This window comes from Saccoglossus kowalevskii, chromosome 17, assembly GCF_978046115.1.
Source record: "Saccoglossus kowalevskii chromosome 17, keSacKowa6.1, whole genome shotgun sequence".
NCBI classification, from domain to species: Eukaryota; Metazoa; Hemichordata; class Enteropneusta; family Harrimaniidae; genus Saccoglossus; species Saccoglossus kowalevskii.
Window position 1 is genome coordinate 19009148 of NC_140657.1, and position 16691 is coordinate 19025838.

The following is a 16691-nucleotide window of genomic DNA, read 5'->3' on the forward strand; positions in this document are numbered from 1 at the left end:
CTACTGAAACTGGCAAATGAAAACCACAAGCCATGAACTATAGATCTTTGTGGTCATGAATTTTAAAGATCGCTTAATATTATTTACATGTTTTAATTTATAATTGACTCTTATCATATGCCAAACTATTCACTCCAAACAAGGTGTAGGTGTGGGCGTGATTGGTATCTATCCACATAATTTTTTAAAGCAAATATTTTAAATAGTTAGCAAATTTTTACAATTATTACTCTCATGCCATATTGTTCTGAAATTGGCGGCCTGGTTAACACTTAAGAATCTATACTTAAAAGAAGATCGAAAGTAATTACGATGGCTGCTTGTTAGTTGGAAATTTCAATACTGATATTGGAAATGTTCTGACTCGGACAGCCAAGTAGACTTACAAAACATAGTAAGTCAACTATAGATCACATTTACACTAATTTCTACAATATGCAGATTTCCCACTTGCTGCAGATTTGTTTTTATTTTATTAAATGGCCACATGATCTGCAATCTTTTCAATCTTGGTGATTAGCTATGTTATAGCATGTATCAATATAACGAATAAAAAGCATCACGTGACTGTTTGCGTTATAATCAGATGATTTTGATATTCTTCAGAACCACTAATCCTCGTATACGTCGTCTTTATAAATTGTATTGTAGCTTGCAAACTTAGCGACGACAGGCTACATGGCTTGGAGGCAGTACAGAATTTAAAAAACCTCACCTGACATATCGATGTGAATCTTTTGTTGAAGCTGTTTAAAATCAGCTAATATGTGTATTGCATTTTTCTTTGGCTAATTAATTACAATAAATGTTTAGCGAAATATTTATTTAATATTTACGGATATTTAACCCGTGCTGTGGTGGGTTATATGCATTGGAATTCACTGCAGGTGCGCGCTGTACTAATGATATAAGTGTATTTGCATATGAATAGTTGGGTATCGTACGTGAAATCAATGAACCTGCAATACGTGCCTCAATTACATGATTAGTGGAGCAGGTAAACCAGATATTACTACAGATTGGTCTTCACTATGAAGTAAACATTGTTGTTGTTGATAGGGGTTATTTGTAATTTTTAATTTCATAATACATGATATGAGCATATAATTATATTCATATTTCTAATGTATAATTCAATAAATATTGAATGTAAAGTAATTTAAATTATTCTTGACGAGATATACGTCATTGGTTATTGCAGTACACATTGCATGGAAATATTTGTTTATTTCTAATAGCGTTGAATGTTCTTGTTTCTTTACTCAAAACTCTAATTTCACAAATAAAGCGTCTGAATAATTCCAAACGACGTATAGTATTACAATGAACGGTGTATTGGTGGTTGCCACAAGGTTTTGTTTTTATTAACAACTTGCTAAATCTCTAGTCTGTCGGACTATGCTTTTACTATAAACAAGGCAGTTAGCTAACATTTCGACTAGCCTGACTTCTTTATCGTCCATTCAAAATCCCACCATCTTTAATATAGAATTATGTGACTGAATCCTGCCTTTTCATTGGATAAAAGTTTCACAGCAAGATCGAGAGAGTGGGTGACTCCCGTGCACGTAAAAGATCACAACCCCGACTCAAAACGTTTTGAACATGAGGAATCTTTCAAAGTGAACAAATCTGACTTCGTCTCGACTGAAAACTGTGTACTCATGGGGCACGGGGTTACAGATATGGTAGGGCATCTTTTTAGTTCCATTGGTAGGGCTGTTTTGTCAAAACTTCGAAATTCAGACCCAATCATAGACCATTAAATCAATCTACAATTGAGTATACCGCATTTTAGAAGCACTTATTTTCGCATAGGACTCAATGGCGGATCCAGAGGGGGCCAAGGGGGCCATGCGACCCCCCCCCCACCCCATGCATGACGATTCATATGATCTGGATTACGTATAGCTTCTCTACGATTTACGCTCCATATATCTTAAGCGATATGTGTCAATGTATGTTTCATGTATCTGCTCTTTCATGTATTTTTAATCATCGGCGCGCTGTTTTACTACAATGTCTGACTTCTTGAGATTTGCGATAAATTTTGGCAATTACTTTTGAATGTTCCACATCGACTACATTCAAATGTTATACAGTATACATTGATGTAAAAGCGGTTTTAGTAGACTATATTCGAATTCACGTGATGAGCACAATGAATACAGATAGCAGTAGTTGAGAGATCTTACTTCACACAACACCGTGAACGAGCTTGTCAGCTGTTTGCCTTCAATGCATTCTGCTACATTTCCGGTCATCGTTGATGTATTGAGAGTAACGGTACATGACAGCTCTACCGTTTTAAGAAAGTTGACACAGTTGCCTAGAATCATTCAACAAATTTGACGTTTAAAGTTTATTGTTCACTAACGCTGACGTCCGTTGTTTCGTCCGACATGACAAAATACTTCGACTACTTCGGTTACTGAATGGTGCTTTTTTAAATGTGGATGATAATATTGCTAGCATTCTGTAGGGCGAGGGTTACCTCACAAACTTACGCTGTTGGGCACAATTTTCAGGTATCGGAATAATTGTTAAGTAGGGGACCGTTTTTATATATTTAACCCTATATCACCATTCAACCAAAATATGCGAGATTAACCGCAATAGCGAAACGCATAGCAAAATGTCATTAACTGTTTAAAAAAAGGGATAAACCTGGTAAAATAAAAAGATTTACAGTTACTTTGCTCTTCACCTGCCATATCAATGGGACTGTCTTCGTAAAAATCTGTGCTTCAAAACATAATCTCGTAATTATCAGGTCTAAATAAGGCAGCTAAACTGATTGTATCAAATTAAACTTCGGTTATGTAAGGAGAGATCTTTCACATTGTATTTCAGATAAAATCCAGTGAAAAAACCCATTGCCTAATACCAACCATATGATTTTAACTCTACGAACGCTGATAGTTCATTTCGTGGTATGAAACCTTAATGTACAACGTCGGTATATAGGGTGTATGCAATGCTTTAAATGTTCACATTTCAGTAGCCCTTACAGATGGATACTAATGAAAGGGAGAGGTTTTATTAGAAATGAGAATCAGAGATAAAAGATTGATAGTTACAGCTCTTATCACTTTAAAATCGGTGTGTGGTAAGTTACATAGAAAGATAAAAAGTTCATCTTTTTAAGTGTTTCGGAGTTAATCGGAGTCGCAGACGAGAACTGATGCTACTCTGGCGTAATCACAAAGGTAATAATATAATGAAACAATAATGGCATAATAATCACATTATGATTCCGCAATAATGAAAAAGTAATGTAAACACAATAAAATAATAATGGTATAATAATTACTGAATGACAGTGAAAGAATTCCACAATAATGATAAAACAATGTAAACACAATAAAACAATAAAGGTATAATAATTACTCAATGATGGTGAAAGAATTCAACAATAATGATAAAAATGTTATTTTCTAGGAGATCAAATCATCCGCCATATGACAGAAAATATATATAACGCGCTAAAATCTACATGAACTTTTTAAATAAAACGCCCCACTTTTATATCAAATTATTGGTTTTCTTAGTTCATTAACATACACATTTATTAATTCTATAATTAAAGTAGTCACTTGTTTCAAAATCATATTTTGGTTACTTTGAAAATAGTTCCATCAACTGACGTCACACTGTGGGGTTACGCATGTGATAACAATAAAATATTTAAAAGACCAATGCTAAAGAAAATGATCAAAACAGAAAATGTTCAGAACAGAAAATATAATCAAAAAACGTCGAAAAGACAATTATACAGTGGTCGAATGATTTTGGAATAGGATTACCATTTCCTAAATTAGATTTGCTCATTAATTTTGAACTTTTTGGCGAATTTGGTCGGGTCTTGTCGCACTGCAATACGGCGATACCAATCCATGTGACTGTATGTCAACTGTTGGCAAAGTTGTGTATTATTTCTACTTTTATAGACAACTCGTGTCAAATTACTAATTATAGAGCTAGTTGTTTGGAACATGGCGCATTGGTTGTTATGTTCTTTCAAAAGATCCCGAAAGTGTGCCAATTCGACTTCAAAACGTGGTCCAAATTGTCGAATATTTTCCCACAATGTTCTGTTGAAATAATTTTAAAAGAGATAATCTGCATTTGACCATCTATATACGTTGCGTCGAAATGTGTCTGTGATGGTTTCACGTGTGGTACGTTGATTTTGTGCTAAATATATTATGTCTTCAAAACTCCAACACAGCAAATTTTTCAACAGAATCAGAGATTCGTCGAAGTATTCAAGTATAAGAACTAGGTCGAATTCTTTGTCCAGTCTCATAATGGTTTCATTCACAATAGTTTCATTGAGTGTGGATTCAAATGACAATCCAAATTCTCTCAACTGATTATTTCTACCCGTCGCATTTTTTGAGGTACGTGGTTTTTTAAGGAATGCTTGCATGGACGCCATTACTTGTTTTCTATGACTGAAAAAATTCATATGTGACTCTACGTGCGTGGCTGGCTCTCTTAAAATAGTCACATAAATAGGGTTGTCCTCCATGAATGAGTTTATTGTTTTCCTCTTGTACGACACATGACCAGTAAGTATATTGTATTTTGAAGATGAATTAACAACGCCGCCAATCGGTGGCAGTATTATCGACTGATTGAGATGCTCTTTTCGTATATGTCCGTTTTTTGTGTTACGAGTGGAAAACACGAATGAGAGTTTATTTGCATATCCATAGCGGCAAAAGATGCAATGGAGTGAAGTACTTCCTGTTTTATGAGTTTTTATAAAGACCATATTCTCTGCTGGTTGGCACGTTGGTGGTGTGGTTGGTGTCGGTTGTGTGGTGAACCATCTACTATCACGTGACACGTTAAATGGCAGTGGTTCGGGTGTGAATATACTGTACCATGTCAAAATAGTTGCTATAAGTAGTATCGACATCAGTATCTGTAAGAAGAAATACATTTAGTGTTATAACGAACTTTATGGCCACGAGAACAAAACAATTAACTTGCAAGTACATCACCCACAAAAAATATATTAAAGGGCAGTGGTCGTCGCGCAACGTATACGCGAGATATGGGTCTCATATAAATAAAAATGGCGGCTGAGACTGTTGTGCAAATCAATGAGACGTTACTAGGCGTTAATTATATAGACGATTGGGATGCAATAAGTCGACGGCGGTAACTATCACTAGTCGCGCCCAGGGTGAAACTCATACTTTCCATTAGAAGATCACATCGGATTGTGGGAAAACCATTGTTTATCATCGCAAATGTTGCACATGCGCAGCGCGACAACCACCGCTAATTTAATAATGTAAGCGTCATTATATTATATGCATATATGTACAATTGTTTGTGACCCTTGTGTCCACGCTGTACACGTGTCAAGGAATTTGAGTGTACAGATCACAGTATTCAAAATAGTCGGCCTGAACAAGTGCAAGACAAATTAGATCGTAGTCACATGACATAACATTTCAAAATAAACTTGCCTAGATGTAATCAGGTTAATTCTGGCATGTCAGTAATCACTTTTTCTGGCAGTGATTGATACCAATCAGACAAATGTGACAAATAAGGAATTTATATCCATTGCCAATCACATTGAAATGAAGTTAATCTACATGAATGTACTCACATTCTATCTCTCTCTTTCTTCCTCTCCCTCTCCTTCCCCCACTCCTACTTGTCCGCTCTACCTCTCCCTCCAGTAATTATTGTGTAACTACTTTCTTAATTAGGTCACCTAATTCATTCTAAGTCCTCCGTCAGTACATACTAAGCAGCCACACGTAAAGTATTTTTGATTGATTTCAAATGGGATTGCGTTCGGTCACTTCAACTTATTCAACTTCAACTGACTGTGACTTAAGAGCTAGTTTGAGGGTTTCGCTGTATGTAAAATAATACCAACTTACCGTCAGTTGAAAGCATTTAATGTACGACGTATTTCCCATCTCATAATACCAATGTATATCCTATGTTATCTCAATTAATTTCTAAAAAAAAGTAGATTTTGTCAATTACTATAAATGTAAACATGTTAGCCTTTTAAGGGCGACAGTTAGTCGTACGGGCAGTGTAAATGCCAAAGTCAGACGATTATCCCTCTGTCTAGTCAATAGTTACCTATAGACCAAGGTGAAACTCAAATGATTTTGTCTCCGATCGATTTATTTGTTCTATTGCAAGATTTTGATTTTGACATCAACTCTGCTGGTAAAAATTTAGAAACAGAATAAACTTGTAAAGTTTGAACTTCTCTGAGGTGTTCAAGGTGATTGCCTTGATGCACAATGATTTGTCTTTTAATATTAACTGTTATATAATTCCCTCTAATCGCAAGAAATATTCAACCTGTGACTATAACCAAAACAAACATTAGACTTGAATTATTTCTACCCACTGAATCAAGTTGTTAGTGTTGATAGTGATGGTTAGAGTAATAACAAATTGTGTGTTAGAGGTTGTTACTTTCGTTATGTCATGCTACTGACTTTGTGAAAGTTCCCACCGGGGCAAGGTATTCTGCTTATCATGTCATCGGAACTGTGAATTAAAAATGTGATAAGGTGAACTAACAATGAGAATCTAATGTTGTCATTGGTGATAAACACGTTACTGACACGTGATCAATTATTGTAGTTTTATCTTAAAAAACTCGTCTGCCATTTATCGGTTGGTGAGTGAAAATAAAAAACTTTGTTTAGTCGACAAGTTATTGCCATGCCATTTTTTAATACTTTATATGTAACTACACATCTGCGGGGAATGTGGTGTTTAAACGTAGTTAAATTTTGGAGATCAAAAAGTCAAAGGTTGGGTTATGTAGGCTTTGTGGATTATGTATGTAATGTAGGGTTGGGCTCATAACATAATAGTTTGGTTACAGCTGCTTCAGTATATTCCATAGTGCAGTACAGTGTGTTGAATGTTCAGTAATTAAAAAAAGTTGAATGATCAAAGACTAAAAGTAGTGAAATGTAAATCAGGTGCAAATAAACACCTGTCTTGCCTAGGCTTCCTACGTCCTACACAATTCACCATGTTCGTTGTTAATATTATTACAAATTTTAAAATGATCTGACAAGAACTCCAACATTCGTGTCTTGGTACCGAATTACTGAGAACAGTAATAAGAAAATAAATGCATGGATAATATCTCCCCATATAGAGAGGATATCATCTCCTGACATAGCAAAATAACATCGACCACAAAGAGGGGATAACATCTGCCTACATAGATATTATAAAATCTTCCAGCATAGATATGATAACATCTCTCTACATAGAAAGAATAACAATTCCCCCACATAGATAGGATATCATCTCCTAACATAGAGAGGATAACAACTCCTCACATATAGTGGATAATATCTCCCCACATAGAGAGGATATCATCTCCTAACATAGACAGGATAACATCTCCTCACATATAGCAGATAACATCTCCCCACATAGAGAGGATATCATCTCCTAACATAGACAGGATAACATCTCCTCACATATAGCAGATAACATCTCCCCGCATAGAAAGAATATCATCTCCTAACATAGACAGGATAACATCTCCTCACATATAGCGGATAACATCTCCCCCACATAGATAGGATATCATCTCCTAACATAGAGAGGATAACAACTCCTCACATATAGCGGATAACATCTTCCCACATAGATAGGATATCATCTCCTAACATAGAGAGGATAACAACTCCTCACAAATAGCGGATAACATTTCCTCACATAGATAGGATATCATCTCGTAACATGGAGAGGATAACAACTCCTCACATATAGCGGATAACATCTCCTCACATAGATAGGATATCATCTCCTAACATAGAGAAGATAACAACTTCTCACATATAGCGGATAACATTTCCCCCACATAGATAGGATATCATCCCGTAACATAGAGAAGATAACAACTCCTCACATATAGCGGATAACATCTCCCCACATAGATAGGATATCATCTCCTAACATAGAGAGGATAACAACTCCTCAAATATAGCGGATAACATCTCCCCGCATAGAGAGGATATCATCTCCTAACATAGACAGGATAACATCTCCTCACATATAGCGCAGATAACATTTCCCCAAATAGATAGGATAACATCTCTTATAGAGAGGATAACATCTCCCCACATAGATAAATAACATCTTCTCGCATACATATGGTAACATCTCACATACAGAGGATACTACCTCCTCAAATAGATAGCATAACATCTCATATAAAAAACATAATATCTTACATACAGAGGATACCACCTCCTCAAATAGATAGCATAACATCTGCAAAGCGACGATAACATCTCCTCAAATAGATAGGATAACATCTCCTCACATAGAGAGGAAAACATCTCACATAAAAGGAGTAACCTCTCACATAGAGAGGATAAAATCTCCTCACATACAGAGAATAATATTTTCCCACATAGAGAGGATATCTGCCCACTTATATAGGATAACCTCTACTCACATAGAGAGGATAGCATCTCCTCGTATATAGAGGATAACATCTCCTCACATAAAAAGGATAACATCTTCTCACATACAGAGGATAATATCTTCCTACATTAATATGATAATATTTTCCCACAAAGATGGGATAATATCTTCCCACATAGAGGATAACATCTCCTCACATAGAGAGGATAACATCTTTTCTGACATAGATAGGATATCTGCCCACATAGGTAGGATAACATCTGCCCACATCGAGAAGATAACATAGTGGGGATAACATCTCCTCACATAGAGAGGATAATATAATCTCACATAAAGAGGATATCATAAGGATAATGATTTCCAAAATAGATGGGATAATATCTCCTTACATAGACAGGAAACCATCTCCTTACATAGATAGGATAATGTAATCTCACATAAAGTGGATAACAGAGGGATAATATCTTCCCGCATGGATAGGATAATATCTTCCCACCTAGTTAAGATAGGATAACATCTCCTTACATATATAGGAAACCATCTCCTCACATAAGGCGATAACATCTCCTCACATGGAGAGGTTAACATATTTTCATGTAGAGAGAATGCCATCTCTTCACATATAGGATACCATATACCCACATCGATAGAATAACATATGCCTACAAAGATAGGATAACATCTTCTCGCATAGAGCAGATATCCATCCATATGGGGAAAACAACGTGCTGGGCAATTTCTAGTTGACATTTTTTGGCAAATTTCAACCGAATTCGTGCATTTATTGCGGACTTTGTGTTTGAAAGATTAAATTTCATGGTTTCTACAGTGACCTCTATTTTTATTGAGATCCAAATATATACAGTGATCATATGGTCTCAATACATTATAACAGTGTATATGATTAGTTATTACTTAATACATATTGGCAAATTCTGCATTACAAAATACTGCAGTAGAATAGATACAATGTTCATGCTTTCAGTACTCACTTGCCTCATAAAGTTAGTTTTTTTTTACTTCTCTTGTTTTGTAATATGTGAAGATGTCAATACTATGAGCTTATTACGAGAATACCTCAAAGTATGCACGAAGACAGCACAGCGGGAGTATCGACCAACGCGCAGTGGAAGTCGATGAGACCACGTACTGTTTGAGTTCATACTTTGAGTTATCCTCGTAATAACCGTATTATTATATATCTTTTCCTTTCAAGGACACATTATGGGAATGCCGAAATCCAAAAAGTTTAGAACAGAATCAGCGAATTGCTTTGCGTGAAGTCCGGTCAATCACGGGTGGCAGCCATGTTTGTTTTTATTATTAGAGGACTCTTACGCGCGTAAAAATTCCATATTTGGAATTCGCATTTCCTTATATCATAAGATGAAAATGTCCAGTAAAATACTGCAAAGTTACGGCACGCTGTAACTTATGGCGTTACGGTGACAGATGTATAATAATTCCTAATATGCTAGTTACTGGCATCACGTGACTTTATGCATCCTCTCTCCATAACTAGTTCCCATGGCACTTCGCGTTCCTATATTTGTTTAATTGACTCTTAACAGAGGGAAAACAATATGCATTTAACGAAGAGAGGATTGTGATAAATATGAAAAACTTATATTTGCCAACATTAAATTGTTATACCGCGTAGAGGCGAGAAACGCTATTTAATGTAATTCAATGTCTGCACCGTCACAAATAACAAAAGTTTCTTCTAAATTGCATGCTGATTACTGCCATACTTCACTGTGGTAAATTTTCACCTTGGCAAGCGTTAAATCACAAGCTGAAATCGCAGTGCACGTCCAGGCAAAGATGACAGCGTTACAGTGGTTATAAATTAAGATACAACATTAAATGAACAATCGTAGGTCAGTGGTACACCTGTAATACCTACTGAACTACTGAACAAGACCACTGATAACAAAGTTGTTGCAGCGCGAACATTTTGCCTCCCCTCATATGAAGTGGACAAAACAGGCATTAAAAATTCGTCGTTGAATCTAGAAATCGCTTTTAGTATTACTTATAAGTTTTATTTTCTCTATTCCAACGATATGCTACTTGGTTCGACATCGGTTATCTGCAGGCACACGGAGAAATGACAAATGATGTAGTAAATATAATTTACTCATATGCTTTAATTAAGCGCAATGTCTGAGATGCAGAATTGTTCGAGTTACGGACATCGAGTTACGAACATTCAGTTTTTCAGAAACCACGCCCACTTTTGCAAAACCACGCCCAAATTGTAACTCGATGTCCAACAGAAATGTCAACGTTTGACGTTGATGGAAGTACATGCTTTTATAATGGCGGCAACAACTTTGGCCATACTTGGATTACGTACCAGGACTCAGAACGTCTGAAAATCACGAAAGTTATTAGTTTTCTTATTGATGACAGAATTACGAAGAAATAGTACGACCCAAAAACATTCGGATATAACTCCAAGGTCGTTAGTTCAAGCGTACTTTAAGCTGGAGGGTCGTCACCTGTGCACGCGCGAGAATTGAGTCCCAAGCGACGATAACAACACACGCTAAAAGCGCAAAGGCTCATGGGTAGACGCTTGTTTGTAAACAATGACACGCTATGGCCATCTAACACATGGACAGGTGACGACTCCCTTGCTTTAAAGTATTTTATAGACGACTTCCAATAAGATAACTTCTGAGAATTTTCCAGTTTTGTTTAAACACTAAAACATCGCTAATGACAGGGATTTTATGAAAACGAGTACAGAGAGTATTAAATCCCCATGCAAAAACGTGGATTCGTAAATGTTTACAAATATGGCGATACAAGAGGGTCGGAAATGTTATTTTCGTAAGCTGTAATCAATTTTCGCAATAAGGTAATTTAAATAAATAAAGAAATCGTAGACTTGGACAAGATGTAAATATAAACAGTCATTTTATTCGTCCGTAATTTGTACAAATATCTTATTTTTTGTAAGCGTATAAAACATTTTCCGCATTAAATGTCGTAATTCGTATGCAATTCCCAATTTACTAAATATATTACTAAAATGTAAAGTGTAATTAGAAATTTGCTTTATCTGTAAAGTGTCAAAAACTATTTTTTACTGTAAAGGTAACTTACATTTTATTTCCTGTAAAAACATAAAATGCCTTTTTTTATTATCTGTAATCTGTACCAGTTACCCCCCCCCCCCTTGCCCCCCCCCCTCATACAGTGAGCTACAAATATATAACATGAACTTTGATACGAAAACTGGTACCTTGATCGGCAAAACAACGGTATAACTGCAAAACAGCAGTATAAACATAAAAAATTTGTTTTAAAGAAATTAACAGCAAAAAATGAATAATAACCACAAAGTGTCAAGTGCTTTTACATGCATGTTTATTTCTAATCGAGTAGAAAGTCCAAACAGATGCACTAATAGTTCAACATAGGTTACCGTGACTATGCTACGGCAGCGCGCGCCTTCTCACAAGTGACCGTAACTGTCCACAACAAGCGGGTGAAGAATATTGATCCTCTCGAAAATACCTTTAAAATTACCGAGGTCTGTTGAACCCACGAGGCCCGGCAAACGAGTCAATTGATCCATATCTGACTTTGTTTTAGTGCAAACACGTGACGTTTCAGGCCATTCTGACGCTGGAAGGGTGTTGAGGTGAAGTACTGTGCTGTCTGGATTGCCTAAATATAATTTTTGTGTGAAACAACGCAAAAACGTTGTACCCATGTACGACGTTAATAATAATAATAATAATATTTTTATTAGCCTTTGAAACGGCGTAAAAGGTAACATACAAGTCAACGACGTTTCATTCGGGCGTCAATAATTTTGTGTTTGGTGTCTTTCTTGTATGTCGATATCAACAATAGATCACCATACCGAAGTAGTAATGAATACAGCTGAACTCCATTAAGTCACAACAGTCGAACTTGGTCAGAAGTAATCGCCGTGGTGTGAGATCAATAATCTTCTTTCGTGTTTGTTTGTTTCGTGTATTTTTATACAGTATAGACACTGACACCGCTTCACTGATATGTTGTTGATTTCAATAACTCGTATGATTGCTATGTTGTCGATTTCAGCGAATAAAAGCATTGCTTACCAGCGCTTCTACGTCACTAAAATCAAGACTGTGTTTGTGTATCAAACAGTAATTTATTTTACCGTGATATTACTCGTTACTGTCTGTAGTAAAACATTGACTACAGATAAATTAAAAATGATCTGTTAGAAAATGTTACATTAATACCCAACCCAACCCACTCACTCACCGATACATTAACACCCAATCCACTGGCCAAATTCAACCACTGACTGAGTTCAAATCTGGCCGAGTTCGGTCGTCGCCGTACTAATGAGAGCCCGCGCCTGGCGCGCCTCCCCCCAAATCTGCGCCTGATATCTGAAATATTTGTTCACATTGTTCACGAAAAATAATAAATGACATAGACATGAATTTTAGTTTAACCAACTTTAACCTACCTTGTTTTCGCTGTGATCGACAATGGCCAAGGTTAGTAGTCCCGTTTCTAAAGGAATGTAGTCGAACCATAACAATAGGACAAAAGCACACATACACAATACGTCAAACTATACAACCAACTGAATTGCAGGTGGACAAAACGTGATAGTGCACGCAAGACCGATAGTGGAACAATGCATAGAGTACGGTAAATTTGACAATTATACAGTTTATAAAACTAGTTCAGTCCCGGGCGAACTACAATGTACGTACATCTTAGTCAGGTTCACTCAGTGATGCGATATTAACACAAGTATACACTCAAACATGACCCTATCTCCCTGTACCAGCTATCCCCCTTGCCCCCCCCCCTTCATACAATGAGCTACCAACATGAACTTTGGTACGAAAACTGATACCTTGATCGGCAAAACAGTATAACTGCAAAACAGCAGTATAAACATAAAAGATTTGTTTTAAAAAAATTAACAGCAAAAAAACGCATAATAACCGCAAAGTATCAAGTGCTTTTACATGCATGTTTATTTCTATTCGAGTAGAAAGTCCAAACAGAATTACTAATAGTTCAACATAGGTTACCGTGACTATGCTACGGCAGCGCGCGCCTTCTCACAAGTGACCGTGACAGTCCACAACAAGCGGGTGAAGAATACCGAAATTACCGAGACGTCCAGTCCTCTGTTGAAGCCACGAGGCCCGGCAAATGAGTCAATTGATCCATATAAATAACATTCAAGTCAACGACGATTCAACGATATCAAGTTATTCGGGCGTCAATAATTTTGTGTTTGGTGTCTTTCTTGTATGTTGATATCAACAATAGATCTCCGTACCGAGGTAGTAATGAATACAGCTGAACTCCATTAAGTCACAACAGTCGAACTTGGTCAGAAGTAATCGCCGTGGTGTGAGATCAATAATTATCATCTTCTTTCGTGTTTGTTTGTCTCGTGTATTTTTATACAGTATAGACACTGACACCGCTTCACTGATATGTTGTTGATTTCAATAACTCGGATGGTTGTTATGTTGTCGATTTCAGCGAATAAAAGCATTGCTTACCAGCGCTTCTACGTCACTAAAATCAACACTCTCTGTTTGTTGTATCAAACAGTATTTTATATTACCGTGATATGACTCGATACTGTCTGTAGTAAAACATCGACTACAGATAAAATGATCTTAATACCCATTAATACCCAACCCAACCCACTCACTCACTCACCGATACATTAACACCCAATCCACTGGCCAAATTCAACCACTGACTGAGATCAAATCTGACCGAGCTCGGTCGTCGCCGTACTAATGAGAGCCCGCGCCTGGCGCGCCTCCCCCTAAATCCGCGCCTGATATCTGAAATGTGTGTTCACATTGTTCACGAAAAATAATAAATGACATAGACATGAATTTTAGTTTAACCAACTTTAACCTACCTTGTTTTTCGCTGTGATCGACAATAACCGATGTTAGTAGTCCCGTATCTAAAGGAATGTAGCCGAAACGTAAACATAGGACAAAAGCACGCGTACACAATACGTCAAACTTTGCAACCAACAAGATTGGAGGTGGTCAAAAAGTGATAGTGCACGCGAGACCGATAGTGAAACAATGCAAAGAGTACGGTAAATTTGACAATTATAAAGTTTATAAAACTAGTTCAGTCCCGGGCGTACTACAATGTACGTACATCATAGTCATAGTGATTCGATATTAACACAAGTACACACTCAAACATGACCCTATCTCCCTGTTAAAATATGAGTGTCCCAACTTTACTTAAGAGGCAGCTCTTTCTTATGCTAACGATGAATTGGTTGAAAGACTTGCATGAAGTATATATTTTTGACTCACGTTTGTGCGTCTGTGTACGAGCGTGTCCACTGATTTCTCTAGAGCCAATTATCCGATTTTTATGAAACTTGGTACATACGCCCTTTTTTCAGAAACCATACCCACTTTTGCCAAACCACGCCCAAATTGCATCTCGATATCCAACAGGAACTTCAACGTTTGACGTTGATGGAAGTACAGGTTTTTTTAATGGCGGCAACAACTTTGGCTTTAGATTGAGCATTCCAAAGAACAGTTCCTGTCAACATATGGTAATACTTGTAATGTAGATTTCGTTTACATATTATTGTTAATTTATATGTGAAAACATTTCAATATAATTATTTCACTTTCAGGATCTCCATACATTTTTAACCCAAAATGTCGGCCATCTTAATTGACTCGTGATGTGTCATGTATAAGTGAAGTTTGAAACATCAATTCAGTCAATGCATGTCATTCTCGGAGATATGACGATAAACAGCATTAGTTAAGAATGTGTCCAGCAGTTAGTAATTTTGTTTTCAAGCACAGTTACGCACATAAAGGTCATATCGCGAGCATTACAGTGTACAAAATCAAAACAAAATATGTTTATATCTAGAACTAAGATTCTATTTTAGTTCGACAATATGCTTGATTTTTATGCATAGTAAAATGGTCATTTATGTGAATATGTGCGATATTGTGTGTATTAACTAATATGTAATGCATGACCAAGTGTGAATGAAATCTTTCTAAGCACAACTAAGATATTGTGTTGAAATATCAGAATTACTTGATTGAATGAACACATTTTCCACTTTCCTGTTTACATAAGAACGAATCATCATAATAAAATCACAGATGACCAGCTGGGAAAAAGCATATTTAAAAAGAAAAAAATCAGATTCTATATAGACCACACAACATGTTTGTCACAGAATTATTTGAGAATTATATACAAATATTTAGGAACAATGCTGCCAACGTTCAAACGTTCACAGTTTCTTATTTCTATAACATATTTACAAAAATTCCCGGCACACATCCTTGAATAAGTTGAAAATATCTCAAGAATGTCATTCTATCTTCAAAATGGTCGCTATATCATTTTTGCGTTTGAATTATACACAATTTTAACAAATATGCAACAAATGTGATTGAACACGAGAATCATTTGAATAACATATACTTATTTGGTAAGTTTTGCGAAAAATTATTTCATGCTACATAGCATATTTGTATGTGATTGTATTTCGCAATAGGTGCACTTATGTGAATAGTGCAAAATATCCAAAATATCATCAAAAAATTATTAATTTGCAGACATTATTTTTTGTCATTTAGACATGATCTGGAATTAGGTTAATTAATTAATTCAAAACTACCTTTCCAATAAATTATTTGTTTCCGTTAGCTAATCTGAATCAGTTCTGTGTTGTTATAAAATCAAACGCGGTGCAAAACTTTCAAACAAAGTATTATACTACAGTGGTTGGATCAACTGCAATTTTATTTGTTTAACTCCGTTTGCGTCTAAAAATAACTCGGTTGAACGAGTGCATCCTCGTTCTCAATGCTGTGATTGTATATTACACTCGTACACCGAAAACTATACCGATTTTCTACATCTGCAAAATGTCTAATAGCGCTGTAGTCACAGCCGAACATTGTGTCAAACGCGGGCATCAAATACTTAGCCATCCTTGTTCACAGCTCTGCAACTTCTAGTTTTTTCTCCGATGATAAACAAAATCTCCTAGTTCAGACCCCTGAAATTGATCACTTCAAATAACGATAGTCGTCGAACGATGTGACCAATCACAATTTTGAAAGTCCGCTAGCTCATATTATTCCCTGTCACAATAGCAAAATTGAAGGCATTTTGTTCAGTAGGTCTCTCATAGGGTATAACGAAAATAAATATGGAAAAATTAA

General features: G+C 36.1%; 1 protein-coding gene across 1 annotated transcript; it reads right to left on the reverse strand.

Annotated features, from left to right (window-relative positions):
- Positions 1-3962: 3962 nt before the first annotated feature.
- Positions 3963-14434, reverse strand: LOC100368489 (galactosylceramide sulfotransferase-like). Its single transcript, XM_085492184.1, has 3 exons — positions 14375-14434; positions 5913-5993; positions 3963-4933 (listed from the first exon to the last, which is right to left on the reverse strand). Exons 2-3 carry the CDS (start codon positions 5949-5951, stop codon positions 4109-4111), a joined length of 864 nt encoding a protein of 287 aa, XP_085348310.1. The 5' UTR covers positions 5952-5993; positions 14375-14434; the 3' UTR covers positions 3963-4108.
- Between the last annotated feature and the right edge of the window lie 2257 nt (positions 14435-16691).

Bases quoted from the DNA above. Each gene is read 5' to 3' on its own strand.
- LOC100368489 (XM_085492184.1), bottom strand. From the start codon at position 5,951: ATGGGAAATACGTCGTACATTAAATGCTTTCAACTGACG. The intron at 4,934-5,912 runs GTAAGTTGGTAT...TTCTTCTTACAG, and splicing joins TTAAATGCTTTCAACTGACG to ATACTGATGTCGATACTACT.